This window comes from Galeopterus variegatus, unplaced genomic scaffold (assembly GCF_000696425.1).
Source record: "Galeopterus variegatus unplaced genomic scaffold, G_variegatus-3.0.2 Scaffold3432, whole genome shotgun sequence".
NCBI classification, from domain to species: Eukaryota; Metazoa; Chordata; class Mammalia; order Dermoptera; family Cynocephalidae; genus Galeopterus; species Galeopterus variegatus.
In genome coordinates, this window is record NW_007729543.1 from 204,132 (window position 1) to 228,298 (window position 24,167).

At 37.4% G+C, this 24,167-nt stretch overlaps 1 protein-coding gene across 1 annotated transcript in view; it reads left to right on the forward strand.

Moving 5' to 3' along the window:
- LOC103600733 (alpha-2-macroglobulin-like) overlaps positions 1-24,167 on the forward strand; it is a 67,745-nt gene that overhangs the window by 39,371 nt on the left and 4,207 nt on the right. Inside the window, exons 14-29 of the mRNA XM_008585063.1 lie at positions 4,483-4,625; positions 7,938-8,087; positions 10,117-10,284; positions 11,852-11,945; positions 15,074-15,233; positions 15,662-15,890; positions 16,403-16,529; positions 17,049-17,170; positions 17,390-17,441; positions 19,511-19,594; positions 20,131-20,307; positions 20,597-20,684; positions 21,248-21,404; positions 22,046-22,120; positions 22,410-22,587; positions 22,962-23,185. Of these exons, the coding sequence (XP_008583285.1) occupies positions 4,483-4,625; positions 7,938-8,087; positions 10,117-10,284; positions 11,852-11,945; positions 15,074-15,233; positions 15,662-15,890; positions 16,403-16,529; positions 17,049-17,170; positions 17,390-17,441; positions 19,511-19,594; positions 20,131-20,307; positions 20,597-20,684; positions 21,248-21,404; positions 22,046-22,120; positions 22,410-22,587; positions 22,962-23,185 (2,228 nt within the window). The remainder of the gene's footprint in view (positions 1-4,482; positions 4,626-7,937; positions 8,088-10,116; positions 10,285-11,851; positions 11,946-15,073; positions 15,234-15,661; positions 15,891-16,402; positions 16,530-17,048; positions 17,171-17,389; positions 17,442-19,510; positions 19,595-20,130; positions 20,308-20,596; positions 20,685-21,247; positions 21,405-22,045; positions 22,121-22,409; positions 22,588-22,961; positions 23,186-24,167) is intronic.

Sequence of the window (24,167 nt, forward strand, 5' to 3'; positions counted from 1 at the left end):
CTTTCTTGATTTCTCTTTCTGCATGTTCACTATTGGTGAATAGAAATGCCACTGATTTTTGTGTGTTGATTTTGTATCCTACTACTGTGCTGAAATCATTTATCAACTCCAAGAGTTTTTTTGTAGACGCTTTAGGCTGTTCAATATATAGGATCATGTCATCTGCAAACAGGAACAGTTTGATTTCATCTTTTCCAATTTGGATGCCCTTTATTTCCTTCTCTTTAATGATTGCTCTGGGTAGTACTTCCAACACTATGTTGAATAGGAGTGGTGAGAGTGGGCATTCTTGTCTGGTTCCTGTTCTTAAAGGAAAGGCTTTCAACTTTTCCCCATTCAGGATGATACATTTTTTTTAAATTTTGTATATCTCTGTTCATTATTGGGATATTGGTCTATAGTTTTTTTCTTCTTTGCCTGGATTTGATATTAAGGTAAAACAAATCTAATGGAATTAGCTTAAAAATATTCCTTCCTCTTCTATTTTCTGGAAGAATTTATTAAGACTTGGTATTTCCTTGCTTTTAATATTTGATGGATTTTACCTGTAAAGCCATCTGGGCACAGAATTTTCTTAGTGAGAAGATTTTAACTACAAATTCATTTCATTTAAAGATAATAAAATGAATAAAGTACAGTTTAGGTTTGCTAATAGTTACTGAGTGATTTTTGGTAGTGTGTGTCACTGAAGACTTTGTTATTTCTCTAAATCATCTAATTTATTGACATAACATAGTTTATAATATTCATTTATAATTTTAAATGTCTGTACTATACAGTGATAACACCTCTTTCATTTAAGATACTCATAATTTGTATGTTCTCTTTATTTCTTGATAAATCTGGCTAAAGATTAACAAGTATTGTCTAACAACTTGTTTTTGGTTTAATTGATTCTCTTTTTGTTTTTCTGATTTTATGTCATTGACATCAACTGATATTTATCAATTATTTATTCTGCTTAATTTATATTTAATTTCCTTTTTGTTCTAGTTTCTTCTTGAGGAAGCTGAGATCATTGATTGAGACCTTTTTTGTTTGGGGATACAAGTGTTTATCATTATGTATTTCCCTCTAGGAACTGCTTTAGCTGCATCTTATAAATATTTTTACAAGTGATGCTTTCACTTTCCTGATTCAGTTTAAAACATTTTCTACTTTTCCTTTTGATTTCTTTTTTGAACCATGAGTTATTTAGAGATATTTCATAGATGTTCAGAGATATTTCTGCTGTTGTGGACATATGAATTTAATTCTTTTAAGTTTATTGAAAACATATTTTATGGCCCCAAATATGTTTTATTTTGGTAAGTGTTAGCATGTGTATTCTGTTACTAAGTGGAGTGTTCTCTAAATATCATTTAGGTCATGATGGTTGGTAACATTTATATTTTAGATCACACTTTCCTTCTGGATTTCCTTGAAACATAAATATTTATTAATTTCTGGCATCCTAGTAAGAATAATTAACTTTTCATGAAAAGATGAGTACAAAAAAGTACATTTTTTGACAAAAAGATAAATAGAGTTGGCCCATTTACTTGTTACATGTTGTCCCCAGGTTAAATCTCATAAGGAAGTATTCTAATTTAAAGTTTCCTTTTCTTTTCTTGACTGATTTGAATATCTATGAGTTGTTATTTGACTAAAGCAACTTTTATTAACAGAGCACATTTAGAAAGATCATAATGCCTGTACCCAAAAGGTGGGTTAATATATCCAGGAAAAAGTGAAGAGTATGTATTTTAAGGTTTGGAATGTTTTTATCTTTTATTTCTGAAACACCATTTTTTATTTTAGCACCTAGCACACAGTGGGTACATAATTAATATTTTTAAATTAATTCATAAATCAAGAATAGGATATTTCTTTTTTATAATTTATGAGAGCCAAACTGTGAAAAAGTTTTCCCTTGATAACTATATCCAAAGAGTATATCTTCTTGTCTTAAAACATTTCTGTAATAAGAATTTTGGATAAAAGCATTAATAAAACATGCCTCAAGATGCTCATAGTCTAGTAGAGATACTGGGCGGTATTTTTCCGCTTAAGCACTTAAAAGTTATAAAAAATCCCATTCCTTCTTAAAAATCTGAGTGAAAGTGCTAAACAAAAACTTAAAGGTATTATCCTTACTATAGGCAATTTATTTATTTTGCAAGTGGGAAAATTGTTACCTAGAAAGATGTCTTAACTTGCTCAATTTAGTAAAAGCCTATGATAAGGAAAAGTCTCCTCTCAGTCTATTTTTCTAGTTGCCCTTTACCTCTTTTTATTTAAATAGTTCAACACAGCATCAAGCAAACATTGTACCCTAACATCCTATAGAAGCTTCCAAATAAAAACTGACTTTTAATTAGTCATTTAATTCAATAATTTACAACCTTTACTTTAAATAGTCATATAAAGCATGATTAAAATATACCCTATAGGCTGGCTGATCAGCTAGCTCAGTTGGTAAGAGCATGGTGTTATAACACCAAGATCAAGCGTTTGGATCCCCATACCAGCCAGCCTTCAAAAAAAAAAAAAAAGAAGATAAAATATCCCTTATAATTAATAATGATTTTAGTGTTACTTTAAAATATTAAAGACTTTGTAATTATTTGATTTTCAGATTAGCTTCCTATTAAATTTCTTCTAACTCTACTTCTAGATAAAAGCATTTTTTCCCTTGCCTTTCCCTTTTCATCGAGCATGTGGCTGTCAAGGCCATGCTAAAGATATAGTATCCACCACTCTAAAATTCTGCTCACCATAAATTCTTCTTAGGTCTATAACATCTTTTTGGTCTATAAAATCTCTCACTAATTTTTTTTTACTGCTAAAAAAAACACAAAATTTGAATACATCCACTCAAATCTGAAACATTCACTCTAAATTTCCATTTAATTACTGATTTTATGTGATTGAACATTATATTGATTTTTTTAGAGCAGGTAACTTTGTTCCTAATAACATGAAAAGCAAACTGCCTTATGAAGCAATATCTTCAAAATTAGTTTCCATAGTAGAGTTTAAATCCTATATGAATTGAGTAACTAGAGAGGTGGTGTGAGGAGAAGTGTCTCTTTGAAAAAAAAAATAAGCTTAATGTTATTTAATGATAAGATGGTTGTTTTTCCATTTGTCTTTGACTTCTAAGAAAATAATACATTCAGGTACTCTCCCCAAATAACTGTTTTGTTGCAGCTTTGTAATAAAATTAACTCCTGCCTATGTTTTAGCCTGCTCCAGAAATTCACCTTCATATGGTTTTAGTATTATTGTTTTAAATTTATTTTGACTCGGCTGTTTTTATGCGGGTTAACTGAAAGGAAAGAACCCCAGCCTGAGCGCAAAGTAAGACACACCAGGAGACAGGGACTCAACCAAAGTGTATCAGGCAGGCAAAGTGAGCCAGCGGGCCGCCCTCTCGAAAGTGGGAGCAGCAGCCGGGAGAGTCTGGTGGGCCTTTTATATCCAGTCAGGCTGAGCTGGACTGTTCCTATTGGCTAAGAAGGAAGGGGAGGGAAGCGAGCGGGGTTTAAGCTGAGCTGGGACTTTCTCACGGGGAGCAAAATTGCGTGTGCGGAAAGGTGACCTGGCAGCTGGGGGATTTTTCTGGGTGGGGGTTTTCCGAGAAACTCTCAGGTGCCATTTTGTGTATCTCGGTCTTTAACACCATTTTACTTTCCTGGCGGAGGGTATATTAGCCAACATTAACCCAGCAAAATTGCGTGTGCGGAAAGGTGACCTGGCAGCTGGGGGATTTTTCTGGGTGGGGGTTTTCCGAGAAACTCTCAGGTGCCATTTTGGGTATCTCGGTCTTTAACACCATTTTACTTTCCTGGCGGAGGGTATATTAGCCAACATTAACCACAAGCTGCCATCAAATCTTTTATAGATGCAGGAAGGGTGTAGTTTTTAAAGACTTTTATGCTACCAAGGCCAAACTTAGAACACTAAGGAAAAAATCAAGTGGGTACGTTACATAAGCACCAGGTAATTCACATAGAAAGTAACTTCTAAGATAAATACACAGAGTCTTTTATAAAAATCAGAGGCTCACAGTGTTTTGTATCTCTGCTCTATTGCAAATGACTGAAGGTAGAGACAGGGTTGCATTCTTTCATTTCCCTTTACACACAGGAAAAGAATTGTGCTGATTTGCATCTTAGAGGTAACAAAAGGTTTCTGGAAGTTCTCTCTTTTCTTCTCTCTCAACTACAGCCTTAATAAATACATATTTTTAATTTAGAAATAGAGAAGTGCACTAAATGTTTTTTTCCTACTTAAGCAGAGGAAATGGGCAATTAAACCTGTATCTTTAAGGAAAACTGTCATTAGTTCAGCATATATTTATTGAATACTACTCTGCACAGTGGTATAAAGGCAAGTCTTATGTCGGTGGGCTTCATACATGAATAAGGTAAATAATATGAGAATCCCTTTAATCAAAAATTCTGTTCCTAATGTATTATCTTGAACTTTATTTTCTAGTGAAAGGGACATTTTCCTTCTCTTTTCAAGTGGAATCAGATATTGCTCCTACTGCTCATTTGTTTGTTTATACTGTTTTACCTGATGGAGAAATTGTTGCAGACACTGACAAACTCGAGATTGAAAACTGTTTTGCCAACAAGGTGGGATTTTTTTTTAAATTCATCCTTTTACTCAACTCCCCTCTTGAAATGTGGAAAACTATACATTTTATTTTATATATACTTTATATATACTTTATATTTATATATATTTATATATATATATTTATATATATACTTTAAGTTATATACATTAAAAGACTGTCACACAGTGCTCCTGAAACTTCCCTCCAAAGTGCCTCTAAAGGCAGAGAGAGATGTCATACCCTGAGATGTCTAATGGTGATGTCCAAAGTAAGTGGTCACAAGCACAATTTTTTTAGTCTCCTGTCTTATCATAAAATTCATAGGGATGTACAACATCAATTCCATTCTAAACCTGTAATAGTTTTAATTGTAAAATGTTTTGTCACTCAAATATTTTATTTAAAATGATGCTCCACAAAGTGTCAATATTATCGCATCACACTCCCAGCTCACCTTTATGTACCACGCAGAAACCAGTAAGTTACTGTGAGCTTAAGTCCAGCTTAATAATACAGAACAGGGATACATATATATATATATATATGTACCCTTTTTTGAGAAACATAACCTGGATACTCTAATGATTACAGAGTAAAAATCTACCAAAGGTGCAAATGAGATCTTTTTTTTTAATTTTTAAAGAACACAAAACTGTAGTATGAAGCACACATATAAATAAATTTTATCACAACAGAATTTGGTGCTGTTTATCAGATTTTTTACTATTCTGGTGACAGAATCTTAACATTAGCAATCCGATAGAACCTGCCTAGTTCAGATACCTTTTTAAAAATATACCTAGAATGACTCTTTAACATGTACTTTATGGAGAGTAAAACAATGTATGTTTATAGCAAGTTAACATTTCTGCCATGAGAACTATGTGAATATTATCTTTTTAAATACATAATGATGTAAGAAAAAAAACACACAGTGAATTCTGGTCTAAATCTTCAAATCCATCTTACTAAAGAATGCTATTAAACCTGGACAGGGTGTTTAATTGCTCAGCATCTATTCTGTTTGGGTCTCCTGTGTATTCCAAGAGACTTCTGCTTCGTGCTTCAGTGCCTTTCCTGTTCATCACGGGTATTTAGTTGTGTGTTAAATCTTGGAACGGCCATGTTAAGCTACAGCTTTCAGCACACCTTACTCGTTCTAGCAGCGGAGCAGTGGTCTCTTTCTGGTGGGTCAGTATTCTCTTCAAACTCTTGAAATGAAAGAGGTATTATAAAACATAATTGGCAGAAGAGTAACTTTTCTCCTCAGAGTCCAATTTGAAAAATGCTTCTGATTCAGCAAAACATATGACAACCCCGGTGTAACATCAAAAGCTTCAGCATAAAAGCAAAAGTCTATGAACTTCATGTCAAATACCTTTTAACTTATCATTGATCAGAGGTGAAGATAAGCAATGAGAAAAATAATATGAATGAATATCCATGGGGTTTTCAGAAGAAAGTTGTCTACCACAGAAAGTTAGAAAAGGGTAGATCTACTAAAGTTACAAATTAAGGACCCTAGAAGTTAGGCATCCTGGCAGGATGGTGAGCAAACAGAATTAGTGGATTGAGAATGTGAAAAAAAAAAAAAACAGATTGAGCCATGGGTCCCTTCAAACCAATTCACTTAGTTTTTCTTTTCTTTTCTTTGTTTTTGTTGTTGTTGTTGTTGTTGTTGTTGTTGTTGTTCGTTGGTTGGGTTTTTTGTTGTTGTTTTCACAGATTGAGCCATGGGTCCCTTGAAACCAATTCACTTAGTTTTTCTTTTCTTTTCTTTGTTTTTGTTGTTGTTGTTGTTGTTGTTGTTGTTGTTCGTTGGTTGGGTTTTTTGTTGTTGTTGTTGTTGTTGTTGTTGTTGTTCGTTGGTTGGGTTTTTTGTTGTTGTTTTCAAGCAATACGTTTTTAATTTTTTTTTTCAATCTTTGTTGGGACAGAGAAAAATTGTGTTATATGAATTTTCTATTCAAAATTCATATACCTTTTTCTTCACTTAATGACAACAGATTTAGAGTACACATAAATATTATGTAATGGTTTAGATTTTTTGTTTGTTATTCTCAACTGAATATAAGTATTTATAAAGGATAACATTGATTAATATAGGTATAGACTCCTTCAAAATATGCCTTAAAGTTTTGTTTGGTTTTCATATCAGTAAAACACTTTACATGTTCTATCATGTCCACTTCTTGGTTAATAGTATATTCAATTGATTATAATCCCAAATAATATGCTTGTTCACTTGATGTGGGCATACACAAACATATTTTAATGAACTTAAATTTTCTAAAGATAAAAATAAACATGTAGAAAACAGAATTCTCCATAAGCAGAGCTTTCATAAGTATACTGAATTATAGAGATGAACACTAGTACTGCATCTTGAGGATAAGTAATGAATGATTTATTTTTTCATATGTGTCTTATGGTACATGATTCCAAACTACTACATTAATTCAGAAGACCACATAGGATTGTCATGGTCAAATTCAGCAACCCAAGTCCAATGTTATTTAGTTAAAGATGCTGACATTTCATTCCAATCCAAGTCAGTTTTCAGTTCAAGAATCTGGAAAGTTACCTGATGCCATTACAGTATAACTGGAATATAACTCAGATTCTACTCAAGAAATGTCTACATAAACAGAAGGAACAAATAGATTCACTACCAATGAATTTCTACTCACAAAAGAAGAATCAAATCTCTACAAGAGATTCTGCACAATTTTCCATTATTCTGTTCTTTTTGCTCTTTTTCACAATTGTTTGAATTTTCTGAACTAATTAACTCTTGGGATGTATAAGAGATGTTTGATTTTTTGAATGGCCCACTAAATTCCCAATCGTGATAAACAGTACTACACTGCTTTACAGTTTCAGATGACTTACACTGCCAACTGGAGGAGACTTCAGCTGGCTGGTCTCAGGGGTAAGGTGTGATTTTTCACAGTACCATGCAAACTACACACTTTTATCACAAAAACACTGCACAGGGACAGGTCAGCATTAACAAGGTATGTGTCTCTCTTACTGTGTATGTTTTCAATCCTGAATCCCACTCAGGATTCTCTTTCAATGTGATCAAGATCAATTTCTGTTTCACTAATTATATAAGAAGTGGGAAACGAGTTAACTGGAACCACATTTCCAGGTGATTCCAGAGATGCTTAAATAGTAGTTCCTAGGATGGTTCATCTCAATTTTGATCTAAGACAGATAAAGAGAAAGGAAGAGTGGAAAAGGCTAGGCTTAGCCTGGAGTAGAAGAGAGGTTTGAGACTGTAATAATTATAAAAGCTGCTGCTATAATCCTACCCTCTTTACAGGTCAATTTGAGTTTCTCCCCAGCCCGGGGCCTGCCAGCCTCCGATGCCCGCCTGGCGGTCACTGCCACTCCTGTCTCCCTCTGCGCCCTCCGTGCAGTAGACCAGAGTGTGCTTCTCATGAAGCCTGAAGCGGAGCTCTCACCTCAATCAGTGAGTCCCGTTTCAATACTGTATACCACAAAATGCTCACATGATAGGATCATTTTTGCAAGTTGGATATTATAACTGCAAAGGACAAGTTCTTCAGAGTGACAGGCATAATGTGATTTCACAACAAATAGACATTGCACAAAGTACCTTACATATATCATGTCATTTTATTCTGTTGGATCATTTTTGCAAGTTGGATATTATAACTGCAAAGGACAAGTTCTTCAGAGTGACAGGCATAATGTAATTTCACAACAAATAGACATTGCACAAAGTACCTTACATATATCATGTCATTTTATTCTGTTGTATTCTTAATGAGGGAGCAAACTGGTTTGCCACTACGTTCCCCATGCCTAGCACAGTTTCTTATGTATGACAGGTGCACAACACATTTCTAATGAGTGAAGAAATGCATAACAGTTCTTGGAGTGAGTATTATTACCTTAATTTTATGAATGAAGAAACCACAACTAGGATATTTTAAATATTTATAGAGAAAGCATGCCAAAAATATATTTTAGAAGTGAAATATGAACCAAATTTCTTCCAGTGCTACTTTCTAACCCACCACATTTCAAGGTATCATGTGAAATGCCAGATTTTTTAAGCTTTCCCTAAAATCCAGGCACTTTCTCACTGGTTTTAAGTGTGGACAAAAGAGAGTCTCTATTCTATTCACACTTGTCTTTTAAAATGTCTCTTATAATGAAGCACTTTCAAAAGGGCCCTATAATTTACTGGCTTCGTGTTCCATTTATTTATTTTAAAAATATTCACTGCATCTTGACTACAGAATGGACACTGTGCTGAGACCAAGGTAACTAATGGTGAACACTCCAGATTTGGTCTTTGACCATTTTAGACTTATAATCTTGTGAGATATTAAAACAAATAAGCAACAAAAACATATAGACACATAATAATTCCAGATTCTGGTAAGTACTCTAAAGGGAATAAACATAATGTTGAGATAAAGAATAAAGAAATTGAGCAATTTCTGAAATAGTGATTCGGGGAGTCTCTTTAGGTTGGAGGGTCATGCAGGGGCAGGGGCAGGTATGAAAAAGAATGGAAGCAGCATGCCCAAAAGCTTCAAGGTGAAGAATAAGTTTGGAGTGTTCTAGAAAGGGAATGACTTAAGCTGCAGTGTTAAGAGGGGAGGGTGGTAGAGGCTGCTGGGGGAATGGAAAACTTGAAAGACTATGGCAAGCTCTGCTCACTGTGTGTGGAGTTGGAGTGGACAGTCAATGCAATGATAAATCACTGAGGAGCTTTAAGCAGGAGAATGGACAGTTTAGATTCATCTATTAAGAAGATAATGTTTGCTGCCAAGAATATGGGAGCAAGAATGAAAGCATGGGAAGAGTTAGGAAACTATTAGAGTAACTCAGAGAAGGGATGACAGAAGCCAGATGAGGAGGTCTGCATGAAGCCCGATGTGTGTACAAGGGCCTGAGCACTGCGTAACTGAGGGGGTGGCCTTTACTAGGCTCTGGGCTAAAACGGATCTAGAATTGATTTATTTCTAAGTTGCCTCTACCTCTGTTTTTTTCTCAAGCTGAGCTTGGTCCTAAAATAGTAGACTTAGAAGAAAACTTGGTAAGACCCTAGGAGGAAATGGGTCAAGTATGTACAGAGCTTGTTTCTAGGTGATGGGACTATGAGTGGCTTTTATTCTTTCATGACACTTCTTTGTAATGTCCAGCTTTTCTGCTTCCTTTTAAAAGGAGGCATTCGGTAGGGAGACAAAGACTTGGACTTTGTTTTTACTCAACTAAAATGGGCTCTGAGATTTTGATCAATTCATTTCATCTCTCTCTATAGTACTTTCTTTTGCACCACAAAATGATTAGGACCCATGACCAATACTATCTTTCCGTGATTCTCTGTGTCGCTTTTAATAATGTAAGTGTGGAAATGTGAAATAAACACCATAGTCTTTTAAATCCTGTATTGAACATGGCCCCATCTAAAGAATTTTTAAATCTATAAGAAAGGTCTTCCCTTTGTTCTCCTGTTTTTACAGGTCTATCACTCGCTGCCACCAGAGGATAGTCTTCTTTATGACAGATTTGGACATCCAGAGAGTACTGATTTTGAAGAATGCATCAACGCAGGAGACATAACCCACAATGGAATCATTTACACACCAAAGCAGGCCCTGGGTGATGAGGATGTTCACGGTATCTTCCAGGTAACTCTTCTTCCTAAAAACATAACCAAAATTGATTTCCAAGCCTTTGATAACAGAGAACCAATGGGCTTCCAAGTTCCAGGATCTGATCCTCTCTACCCCAACAAAACAGCAAGTAACAAAAAAATATTGGAACATCAGAGGCATAAAAACTTTGTATATAGACGTTCAAACATGAATTTGTCTGGCAAACCACTCAGCAAGTGGTTTATTTTTAGGTCCCCAAACCTTAACTAAATTGATCCCAGAGCTCCTTACTAGTGTCATATTTCCCTCAGAGACTCTTAGAGATTCTAACATGTGAGAAGAACAAAGAAAATATTGGAAAGGCAAGTGCCTTGTGGGCAACCATCACAGTAGTAACTTGCACAATAAATACTTGTTGAATAAATAAATGATTAAATATATAAAGTGCAATATTTTAACCCTGACCTTTAGGCAGTAAAATTTCAGGAAAGCTGAAGGTAGCCTTTTACTAAGAAAAGATGAACAAAACTTGTGTTAGAAATGTGAGCATGTTTTTAAAATGTATATTCTTAGGATTAACCATAACTAAGCAAAGTTACAAAAGAAGAGTTTATCCGCATTGTGAAATTAAATCTTTTCACTATCAAAAAGAACTAAAAACTTGCTATACCTTGAGGAAAACGTACGTCATTTTTCTCCTCGAGATCTGCCTCCAGAATGATAAGTCATGTGGTAGAGGGGTGGAAGGAGACTCTTTAGGTTGATTAACTAGCTGTTTGATCATTAAACATTACTTCTTGTTTTTTTCTTCCTATTCCATATCACAATCACCACTGGCAACCGTGAGAGAGTCCACAGTTTCCCAGGTATACTCTGAGATAAGGCAGCAAGTAGTATTTTTCTATGACTGATATTGAAGAAGGAAATTGAGAACAGGTGAACTCTAGGAATCAGACTACTTGGGACACCTGCTTATGTGTTTTGGATGAGGACATTCAATATAGTTAAAAAAAAAAAACTAAGAAAGAAAAGAGGAAAGGACAAATCACAAAAGGAATGAGTTGAGCATAGTATTCAGGGAAAGGCATATCTTTTAATAAAACATAAACAAAGCAAAGTGTACTAAGATTTCAAAGAAAAACGTCTAATATGCAACCCTACAATTTTACATGGCAAAAAACAAACAAAAAAATTACTCTTTGCAATAAAGCAATAAGGAGATCTATCTATCTATCTGTATATATATATAAATATAGGTATTTGTTTTGTGAGGGAAAAGAATAGAACACCTAAAGCTAAAATACTTAGTTTTCTGGGCACAAAAAATAATAATTAAAGAGGCATCAGAGTATACCAGACAATATTTAGAAATAGAAATCAGAAGATTTTTAATTCCAACTCCCATTCACTCGCTCAACAAACTTGACTTTCTGTGACTCCATTTTCATACTTATAGAATAACTCCTCCTTACTGTGTTGAATTTTCATGATGATCTCAGGAGCTATGGGTAAAATGATGAAGCACAAGGCAAGTTCAGGAACTTAATTTTGGTCTCAACGTTGGTTTGCCACTATGCCTTAACAATGAATATTTTTCCAGTCTGCAGGATTAAGCATATTCACCAACTCAAAAATTCGTAAGCCACATTTTTGTCAACCACCTCACTCGTATGCGCCTATGGCCTATGTAACAGGTAAGGATGTAACTTATATGTCTACTGGAATAAATACAAGAAAAATTATGCTTTACTGGTTTTGATTGAAATAAAAGGCTATTTTTCTAAGTATTGGATCTTATAACTCCAGCAACTTCTTGACAAGTTATCTTCATATAACATCACCCCCAAAATAGTATCTCTAAGCACTTAGTGCTATTCTCTCTCTCTCTCTCTCTCTCTCTCTGTCTCTCTGTCTCTCTGTCTCTCTCTCTCTGTCTCTCTCTGTCTCTCTTTCTTTCTCTCTCTCTCTCTGTCTGACATCAAAATTGACTACATTTTTGTCCTAGCCTTCAATAGTTTTGCTACTTCAGATCCTCCTAACCCCCAAGTGGATTCAGTACCTTAACTAGTTACGATAGGTTGTGCTGCAGTAACAAACCAATCCCCACATCTCAGTGGCTGAGCATATGACCGTCTACTTTTGCTCACATAAAACCCACTTGTAAGTACAGCAGTGCTTCAGAATAGCTCTCTGCCAAACAGTGAGAAAAGGATAACCAGTCTGCTTTCATCTGCTGACCCTTCCCTCTTCAGCGTGCCTTTCAGGATCACGCCATGGGGGAGAAGGGGTAGATTTGCACATGACTTTCATGGCCAGCAATGGGAGTGGCTCAGACCACTTCTGCCCGTATTTCTGCTCACACTGCAAGGGAGGCTGAGAAATGGAAAGGATCATGTGGATAGTAATTGCCTCTGTCATACTGTTTCTTTTTGTGGAAATCAAAGTGATTTTTGATATACTGGACAAAATAGAATAATTCAGCTTTTGGTCTCATTGTGTGTTTTAAATATACCTAAAAATGAGGAATAGTTGAAAAGATTCTAACTCTGAGCATTCTTTGCTGCTGCTATCAGGCCTAGAGAAAATTTTTTTCCATGCTCGAGTGTCTACTAATCTTATTGTCTAGTAAGAAATGACAGTAGCAGTATAAGGTGTTTTTTTTGTTTTTGTTTTAAAGAATAAACACGTATTTTAATACAGTAGATTATTTACCTGGGAAGACAAGGGGTAACATTCTAGTCGGAAAAAAAAAAAAAGAGTTGAACTCTGTACAGTGAAAAAAGAAGCTCTGTTTTAATAACTAAGGAACAACTTCTCATCACGCCCCTATCTGCTATGACTATGTGACTCTGAAAATTCAGAGACTCTGTTAACCTTTTAGAGGCTTAAATAGTTGTATCTAAAGTCAGAATCACAGCACCAAATTCACTGAGGGGTCATGAGCATAAAATTTAAAAATCGAATTATGATTTTATATAATGGCATTTTTTTTTGTTAAAAAGAAACTGAAAAGCACTGTTTATTGATTTTCATACTCCTCAATATGAACTGTATATATTTTTTCCAGTCCTAAGAGAAAATATGTCAATGGAATAATTCAGAAAGCCTGAAAATTCAGGGTACCATCATTATAGTCTTATCTCAAATAATCTGCAATATTTTACACAAATTTTTCCTTTGGTATTTGTCAGTATCCATTCTCTCTTCCTCATTTTCAGTTATATCATCTAGTTCTGTTACTCATCGTTTCATAATGAGCTTACTGAAAAACCATCCACATTTACCTTCTTTGCCTCCTGTCCTTTTCCACTTCAGTCTAGCCTGCATTCTGCGAGAGGTTAATCGCCTTTCAATATGCTTTTTCATGTCACTTATTTCTCAGACATAGTCACTGCTGCTAGAATTCATAGAATTATCATAGTCAAGATTTTAGGGGCCGGCCCGGTGGCGCACTGCTGCAGTGCGCCGCTTGGGAAGCGCGGCGGCGCTCCCTCTGGGGGTTCGGATCCCACATACAGACCGGTTCCCGCTCACTGGCTGAGCGAGGTGAGGGTGCAATACCGAGGGTTGCGGTCCTGTTGCCGGTCCCGGTCCGGTACGGGCGCGACACTGAGGGTTGCGATCCGTTGCCGGACACGAAAAAAGACAAAAAAAAAAAAAAAAGATTTTAAAAGAGCATGATCAACCCTATTATTTTATAAATGTTATATATATACATATTTACAATGCAATATTTACATATAATTATATTAAGAAACCAATACTCCAGAGAGCAGAAGATATAGAAGATATAATAATATTATAACAAGAAATGTAAAGGTAATAGTAAAAATATATGAAGATTGTATGTATATCCTCTGATCTCTGGATAGCACTTTCTTTTTTTTAATCAAGCTAATTAACTCCTGCCTGAACAGATATAATTTGTCATGATGTTTATGGTGTTTTATTATATAATTACACCTACTGTTTACTCAGCTATGTTAAACACACCCCCAAAATAGACACTGCACTCTAGAGGGGTATAGATCCTCATGATCATTTTGAAGCATACCTTCCTCATTCTGTGAATATATTTTTATAGCCTTTTGTCTGGAATGCCTTCCCCATCCTCCTCTGCTTCTTATCCATCAATGATCGTCTTAAGTTTCACTCTGATAAAGTCTTTTCTTTCTTTCTTCTTTTTTTTTTTTTTTCTGGTGGCTGGCCCCTATGGGGATCTGAACCCTTGACCTTGGTGTTTAACACCACACTCTAACCAAATGAACTAACCGGACAGCCCTCGGTGAAGTCTTTTCTGGCCAAACTGAAGTTGATTCTCTTTCCTTTCTTGAGTTTCCAGTTGACTGTCACACCTGCTTTACTGTATCCTATTGTTTATTGTTTATATCTCCACATTTCATTCATTGTAAAAACAAAGTAGGATTCCTGAAATCCTACTTTCCGGCTAATATCCATTTCTCTTGTTTGATTCTCACTGCAAATGGAAGACATGTGACCATCATTTCAGTGTAAAAGCACTAGGTGGTATATTAAATTACTCTTTATCCTTCCCAAAGCCAGTTGAATAACCATCTTAAAGCTACATTAACTTCTATTATAGAGAAAAACGCACTTACCTCTAGACTCTATTTGGAGAAGCAACAGAAGCAGACAAATAGATAAGTGAACAAATTAACAAGCTGGTACGTTACATTATTCCAGTAATGAACATTCCCTAAGCAAATGGCCTTATTCCTCTTGAGAAATAAGGCAGCTATAAGAGACGAATGACAAAAAAAGAGGTTCACATTGGGGCCTGTGTGTTTTCTTCCCATAACAGCTTCACAAGGTGTTTTACTTGGATCCCCTGGGGTCCATGGAGTCACTGCTGCTGCAGGAGTGGCTTACAACCCAAGAGAAGAAGTTCAGACTCTGCAAGTGAAAGAGACAGTCCGGAAGTATTTTCCTGAGACCTGGATCTGGGACTTGGTGGTACTTAAGTAAGTTGTGCATCGCCTGCAGTTTAGCTTAGGAGAGGATCTGAATCCTGCTCTATGACTCTGGTGCTGTCTTTGGTTCCTGATCCTCTCAGTTCTGTTTCACTCTTTTCTGGTAAATACTTAGGTCCACAATTCATCATAGCTAAACAATACTAATTTTTTTTCCAATTTGGTCCTGAGATAACTAAAATAATAGAAAGCTGGAGGCTACCCTACCCCTTAAAATGAAGGAAGGAAGGAAGGAAAGAAGGAAGGAAGGAAGGAAGGAAGGAAGGAAGGAAGAGACTTTCAGCGACCTCACTAGCACCAAACCTTAGATTAAGCTTGGCGTTAATACTGGTTTAGTGAGTTATCATGTTCTAGGATCAGCTATGGTTTGTGCTACAAAAGAGATTCAATCACTCTCCTCCTCTTTTCCCCTTTACTAGTTCAACAGGTGGAAGTGAGTTGGCAGTGAAGGTCCCTGACACCATCACAGAGTGGAAGGCCAGTGCACTCTGCCTGTCTGGAACCACAGGGCTGGGCCTTTCCCCCATCATCTCTTTTCAAGCCTTCCAGCCCTTCTTCCTAGAACTCACTCTCCCATATTCTGTGGTGAGAGGAGAAACCTTCACACTCAAAGCCACTGTGTTTAACTATTTGTCCTACTGTATTCAGGTAAGTGAGTGCACTCTGGAAGTGAGTGAAACTAGAAAGGAAAAATGTAATCATCATGCATTACCTAGGTCTCCTAGGTGATCTCCTAGGAAATCGGAACTGAATATGATGTATCCTAATTTTGAAATGGAACAGGGACTAGGAGCAAACCTACCTCACAGGTCTAAGGCAGTAAGGTTATATTCAGTCAGGCCTCAATATCTGTGTATTGCTAAATTCAGACATTATTTCCACCCTATTACTTCATTTTTTCGCCCTAAGGAAGACATCTCTTCTTTGTGTTGGCACAAGCTTAAATCCTAAGCAATTATCCTAATTTCTTTTTAATTTAAGCCAGCTTTTTAATTTCCTTATTGCAAACACCTAAACTACAAAGTATTTGGTGGGATTTACCTTGTTCGAACTTCTCAAAGCTTCAGGACGAGTACAGTTGTCCCTCTCAGCTTTTTTCTCCTGCTATTGACCCTCTGCCTATGTTCTTTTACACACTTGTGGCTGGGTGTGGGGGACAGGTCAGTGTGCAGCTGGTGGTCTCTTCTGCGTTCCTGGCTGTCCCAGCAGAGATGAATGAAGAATCTCACTGTGTCTGTGAAAATAGGCAGAAAACCGTGTCCTGGGTTGTGACTCCAAAGTCACTGGGTGAGTGGTGAAGCTGTTAAATAATTCCACTTTATATGTTGTGATGATTTACTTTCCACTCTGACCCCCATACAGTCATGCATCTCTTAATGACCAGTACTTTCTGAGAAATGTGTCATTAGGCAATTTTGTCATTGTGCAAACATCATAGAGTGTCCTCACACAAATGTAGATGATATAGCCAGAAGAGCCTATTGCTCCTAGGCTACAAAGCTGTACAGCATGTTGCTATATTGAATACTGTAGGATATTAATTGTAGCACGTTGTAAGTTTCTGTGTATCTAAACATATCTACACGTAGAAGAGGTACAATAAAAATACGGCATCGCAGTCTTATGGGACTACCACACAGTTCATCATGGACCGAAATCTTGTTATGCAGCACATGAATGTACATGTTTCTTCTCCTTTACACTGATCAAGAAGAAGAAAACCATTAGATATACTGGGAAAACTTAAAAGAGGAAATCATTCAATACAGAAGCACTGTTTAACTCATTAAGAACCTTATTTCCCAGGAAAGGTGAATTTCACAGCTACAGTGGAAGTCCTGCCATCTCAGAAGCTGTGCAGCAATGAGGCACCTAAAGTCCAAATTCCCGAACTGAAGGACACTGTAGTCAAGCCATTAATAGTTGAGGTACGTGAGTGTGCTATCTCTGAGTCTCAGCAGCCTTATTATAAAATGTAGCTTTATGTAATATGTATGTGACAGGGACATTTCAGTCCCAAGAATATAGATGTATCTACAATTCAGTTTTTCACTAACATTTTCTCCTCTACTTTAAAGTGATTAATTTTACTCCCATACATTCATTATCACTTTACTTTTTTATTTTTTTTCCCCTTCAATATAAAGCCTGAAGGAATAGAAAAGGAGGAAACTTTCAATACACTGCTCTGTGCATCAGGTAAGTATATAAAAAAAGAATTCTTATATTAAGCCTCTTGCCAGATTATATAATTGTGGAATGTCCTTTGTAGCATGCTTTCCTCTGAAAAAACAAAACAAGACAAAAAATCCTTTTACACTCTTCCATGTGCAAATCTAAAAACATCTGATGAAGAATGATATTTTCCTGATGAAAAATCACTTGTAATGATGCTCAATTTCTTCAAAAGAATAAAGAGGAAATGCTATTGAGGTTATTAATACTACCATATTTTAAGGGTAAAAAAAAATGGAGGCATAAAGAAGTTAAAAGACTTTCCTAGAAGCTCTTGGTTAATAATGAGAACTAAAGCTGTTGACCCCAGGACAGGATTCTTTCTGATACACCTGCTTCCCAAAGGTCTTCCTAATATGGTTTCAAAATATTGAAATATCTGTGTGGCACTAGTAATATTTATTATTCAATTAATATTAAATTAAAAGCACTCATGTTTTTACTCATTTTAAAAGGAATCCCAGGTCACTAACATGTACAGAAAACCAATATTTTACTAATGCCACTAATAAAATCATATAAAAATTACCATTAAAAAATTCAACTCTGTGCCATCTAGAATCATCTTGAGGATAATGTTTGGTCTACACATCTCCTCTCTTCTCTATAAGCATCCTTTGATAACCTCTTCCAGTCACGTAGCCTTAACCACAACTAGTAACAGAGACCACAAAATTAATATCTTTGGTTCACACCTCTTTCCTGAATGCAAACTCATGTATTCAACAGCCCACTCACCATCTCCGCTTAAAGGCTTGTAGGTCTAGTAAGCATCTCAAAACTAGCATGTTCAAAACTGAACCTCTGCTTGTCCTAACAAACCTGCTCTTCCCACAATATTCTCCATCTCAAATGATGGAAAATCCATTCTTCAACTGGCGGGGGATAAAAAAATTTGGAGTTCTCCTTTATGATCTTCTTTCTCTTACAGTCCACACCCAACCCATTCACAAATCTAATCAGCTCCACCTTCCCATTGTATCCACAACCTGCCCACTTCTCACCATATCCACTTCTACTCTGATCTTTTCTCTCCTGGTCTATCTCAGTAACTTCCTGATTGGTCTCCTGATCATCTCCACTTGTTCCCCTTCAGCAAGAGAGATTCTTTAAAGCATATGTCGGATCATGTCCCTCCTCTGCCCAAACCCTTCAGGGGTTCCCATATTCCTCAAAGTTAAAGCCTAAGTCTTTAATGTCATCTACGAACCTTTCCTGCCCCCTTGACTTCGTATCCTACGAATCTCTCCCCCACTCACCCTGTTCCAGCCACACTGGTCTCCTTTCTACTCTTGAAATACACCCAGCATGCTCCAATCTCTGGAGTATTTTTATTTTGTTTCTTTTTTCTGGAAGTATCTTCCCCAAGATATCTATAAATCTTACTCCCTGACTTACTTACAGTCTCTGCTCACATGTGACTTTTTTTTTTTTCCCCTTTTTGTCTTTTTTCATGACCGGCAACGGATCGCAACCCTCAGTGTCGCGCCCATACCGGACCGGGACTGGCTACGGGATCGCAACCCTCAGTGTTGCCCCCAAACCTCGCTCAGCCAGTGAGCGGCCGGTCTGCATGTGGGATCCGAACCTTCAGCAGGAGCGCCGCCGCGCTTCCCAAGCGGCGCACTGTAGCAGGGCGCCACCGGGCCGGCCCTCACATGTGACTTTTTTAACACAAATATATATACATGCTAAATGTATATGATCAATATCAATTTCACTGAGAGACTTCCCAAGCGGCGCACTGTAGCAGGGCGCCACCGGGCCGGCCCTCACATGTGACTTTTTTTAACACAAATATATATACATGCTAAATGTATATGATCAATATCAATTTCACTGAGAGAGTAATTATGGCTTTAGGAGAAACTCTGATTGCATCAAAGAGATTATATAATAACCAAGAGAAATAAAAGGTTGGAGAGGAAAAATATTCACAATAAAAATAGAACATTTAGAGGAAAAAAATTCATAACAAAATAGAACATTTCTCCCATTTTCCCCTCCCTTATATGCATTTCTTCTTTCATTAGATACTGGAGCGCCTGAAAAGCTGTCACTGAAAGTTCCCTCAAATGTGGTTGAAGGATCTGCCAGGGCAACATATTCAGTTTTGGGTGAGTGTCTCAGCCCAAGCGAAGCAGCTGTCTCTTTCCATAATTCTAGCACATGAGCCTCACGGTCCATGGTTAATGAAGCTCCTAACACTAGGCATTGTACTGAGAGAAAGAGCATTAAGCCAGGGATTGCACTGTGTCAGTTGGGAAGGAGGAAGAGTAGATGTTCTGTTACAAATTAAGCCTTGATATACCCCAGAAAGTAAGAAAGGCCATCTCTCTGGCCCTCATCTGCAAGCTATATACTAAGGGGTAATGTTTCCTAGTAGATTTGCAAATGACTGGCAGTTCAGTTTTGTCAGACATGTGGCCCATAAGAAAAGATGCCATCCAGTTTCTTCCCTGCTTTCTCCACCTTGAACTGTTTATTTTTCTCTCCATCTATTTTCCTTTCTGTTTCTCATTTCTTCGCCTTTTGTGCTTTCTCATCCTTTCCTCTGTCAGTAATTTGGCCTCTCAGTAGGTTAGTAATTTTCCTAGCCCAACACAAACCATTACTATGTTCCTCTGATTTTTTTGTAACTTTCACTCCCCAGGTGATATACTAGGCTCTGCAATGCAAAACTTGCAGAATCTTCTCCGGATGCCCTACGGTTGTGGAGAACAGAATATGGTTCTTTTTGTCCCTAACATCTATGTTCTGAACTATCTGAATGAGACACGGCAGCTGACAGAAAAGATCAAGTCCAAAGCCGTCAGCCACCTCATCAGTGGTGAGAGATTATTTCAAAAGGAGAAACCTTCATTGAACTTTTAGTGAACCCAAATTAGCATCGCTTTAGTTAAGATTTGATAGTCATTGTTGCTGTGATTTTCAATAAAATGTCCCACTATACATCTAGAAAATTTAATGGTATCATCAAGCCTTGGAAACAGCTTAATAAAATAATAGTTGCACTGTGATTCCTCAACAGAGTTGAGAAAAACTTAATAATCTTCCAATTATTAATAAATCATTATAATCACTAATTATTAATAAATCTATGAAAACTTCCTCTTTAGGGTACCAAAGGCAATTGAATTACAAGCACAGCGATGGTTCATACAGCACCTTTGGGGATCACGATGGTAAAAGTCATGGAAACACTTGGTAAGATAACTGCGTCCAGATGCTCTCTTCAGATGCATAATATTTCAGGGTCCTAGAAATAGCTACTCTCTAATACCTAGGGTTCTTCCATGGAAAATTGCTAGTCTTTAAAAATTCTCCATTTCATATCCGAAAGCTCACCCTCTCTGATAGCACAGCAGAGAGTGGTGAAATAAGTATTACAATGTGCATTAAAGGAGGAGGAGAGGGAGAGGACAGAAAGAGACTGTGATGTAGTCAGATCAGAACGCATTCAGGAAGTTCAGTTCTGAGGGTCGGGAGGCTTGGAGGCTCCAACCAATGTTACACACACACACACACACACACACACACACACACGAAAAGCATAAACTCTGGGGAAGCCAATAAAGTGGAAAGATTTTTTAAAAATTCAGAAGTTTGTCAAACTAGAGAATATTCAGCTTTCAAGTGTCATTTCCCCACCAATCCCCCCCAACAATTTCCTGCACTGAGTTGAGAAGATTAATGTCTGGAGCCAGCACGCAAGGTGAGCTCTTAGAGTGAGGTGGTCCTCACATTTCGGTTTCTTTTTTACTGGACAGGCTCACTGCCTTTGTGCTCAAGTCCTTTGCTCAAGCCCAGTCATACATCTTCGTGGAGAGCTCACACATCATGAATGCCTTCACCTGGCTCTCACGGAAACAAAAGGAAAATGGGTGCTTCCAACGCTCTGGATCACTGCTAAACAATGCTATTAAGGTGACGCCTTCTCCAATGTATTCTGCTCCCTGAAGATGGTGATATGTAAGAGAAATGATGCTTCTATTGAGTCTCTGAGTCCTGATGACATAGCGTTAAAGAAGGATGGTGGATGTTAAAGCTCTTGAAATCTAGCAATCAATTAGTAGTTTTTTATTGAATGAAAACAGTGTTTAAACAATCTATTATTAAAAGTGAGGGGAGGTGATTTGAGACAGACTCAAGAATTTTAGGGTAAAGGAGGAAATGGGAAAGTCAACAATATCAACAATACAGCACACACACACACATGCACACACGTGCGCACACACGCGCGCACACACACATGCACACACGCACGCGCGCGAACATGCACGCGCGCGCACACGCACACAATCTGGAGAAGATGCCAAAGGGGAAGAGAGCTGGCGCACTCTGGCTGATGAATACTGGAGTGTGTGATTGTCTCTGCCTCTGATCCTCACATGCACACACGTGCGCACACACGCGCGCACACACACATGCACACACGCACGCGCGCGCACACAAACATGCACGCACACGCACACAATCTGGAGAAGATGCCAAAGGGGAGGAGAGCTGGCGCACTCTGGCTGATGAATACTGGAGTGTGTGATTGTCTCTGCCTCTGATCCTTACAGGGTGGAGTGGACGATGAGGTGACACTCTCTGCCTACGTCACCATTGCTCTGCTGGAGATGCCATTGCCTGTCACAGTATGTACAAGCTCATTCCATGTACCTCCTTCCCAAATGTAAGGAGTAAAAATCATAGAATCATAAATCCCTGAGGAAAATTAATTGTGGTTTTTATGATATTTAATTTTGGTATATTTCACTGGAATGTAAAGGACTAGGTTCTTTTGGAAGCTGCAAGGGAAACTATTCGCTGGTCAGAACTGTGCTGTTGTGCAGGCACATTAAAGTTTTTAATCTGGGGACAGCCTGGGGACTGTTCGTTAGCCTGGTTCTGCAATTTGAGGATAGATTTTCATCTTCTTAATAGCACAGTGTTGTTCGCAATGCTCTGTTCTGCCTGGAAATGGCCTGGAGCTCAATCTCGGAGGCCCAAGGAAGTCTTACCTATACCAAGGCATTATTGGCCTATGCCTTCGCCCTAGCAGGAAATCAGGCCAAGCGAAGTGAGCTACTTGAATCACTAGTCAGAGATGCTGTGAAGGAAGGTAAGCACAGCTACTGCAAAATTCACTTCTAACAATTACCAGTGATCACAAGAAGGGACAGTCCCTTTACCGAGCTCACATAACCTGGACCATTTCATCAATCCACACATTATAGACCATACAGCTCAACTTCTAATGTCACACAAGTATGTGACAGACACAAAGACTCACTGTGATTATTAGTTGGAACCTTAATTTACTTTCTTGGCAAAGATTTGCTTGATGGTAACTAACACTTTCACTTTTCTTTTTTTTTTTTTGTCAACTCATTTATGTCAACTCATTAGGTGAGATCTAATGATAATCCTCATTCATGAATCAGATTTTGAAACCATTCTCTAAGCTGAAGATTCTACCCCTTTTCCTTTTCAAAGAGGATTCAATGCACTGGGAACATCCCAGGAAACTTCAAGAAGCTGGGACAGTCTTTCATCAGCCACGGGCTCCTTCTGTTGAAGTGGAGATGGCGTCCTACGCACTTCTTGCCCTTCTTACGGTGCAACCCTCTCCGTCTTCAGAGGACCTGTCTGCAGCATCACGTATTGTGAAATGGGTCACCAAGCAACAAAACCCCCATGGGGGCTTCTCCTCCACTCAGGTCTGTGGAGAGACTCTAAGAGGGAAAATAAATATATTTACACACACCTAGACACAATCATATTGCAGGAGTTGAATACTTGAATAGTCAATATTTCTCACTCACACCTTCTCCATTCCTTGATCACTAAACGAGTCCCGGCCTTATTATTTTGCCCCCGGATTACTACTCTTCCCTCTTTACAGTCTCTCATGTCTTCTCTCCTCAGTGTCCCCCCAACAGCGCAAGTACGTCAATCTTCCCAAAGCAATATTTTCATGGGAATACTTCCCTGAGAAAATAAATCTTTTTCATCCAAAGCCTAAAATTATCTAAGATTTTCTCCAAAATATTTCCTCTCCCCAGTAAACACGAATGCACTAGTTTAATTAGGCAGATCCTCTTGCTCTTTCTGGAATCGACCCACAGCCATTTCCGTGTCTTTATGTAGAACATTCTCTACCCCGGTACCCCCTGATGCCTCCCTTCTGTCCACATAAACCCTCCTCGCTATTCAGATATAATATTATTTCTCACTTTCTTCAGTCTTCTTTTACTATTCTAGTCCATATTTTCTTCTGTCTTCTCTGACTCTTTACAACAAATATTACTACATAAATTTATAAATTATTGAAATAGCCTGTGCTTGTGTCAAACATTTGAGTCTTATCTCCGTATCTTGTAAACTACTTGAATGAGGAAACTTTTTAAAATTTCCCCCAAAGTACCTAGAATAGTTCATTATTTATAACCAGAAATGAACTGAATTGTAATTCAGTTGAAAGAGAATAGTGTTGATATGGTTTACATCCAGTGTAAAGAGAATAGTGTTGATATGGTTTACATCCAGTGTAAAGAGAATAGTGTTGATATGGTTTACATCCAGTGTAAAGAGAATAGTGTTGATATGGTTTACATCCAGTGTAAAGAGAATAGTGTTGATATGGTTTACATCCAGTGTAAAGAGAATAGTGTTGATATGGTTTACATCCAGTGTAAAGAG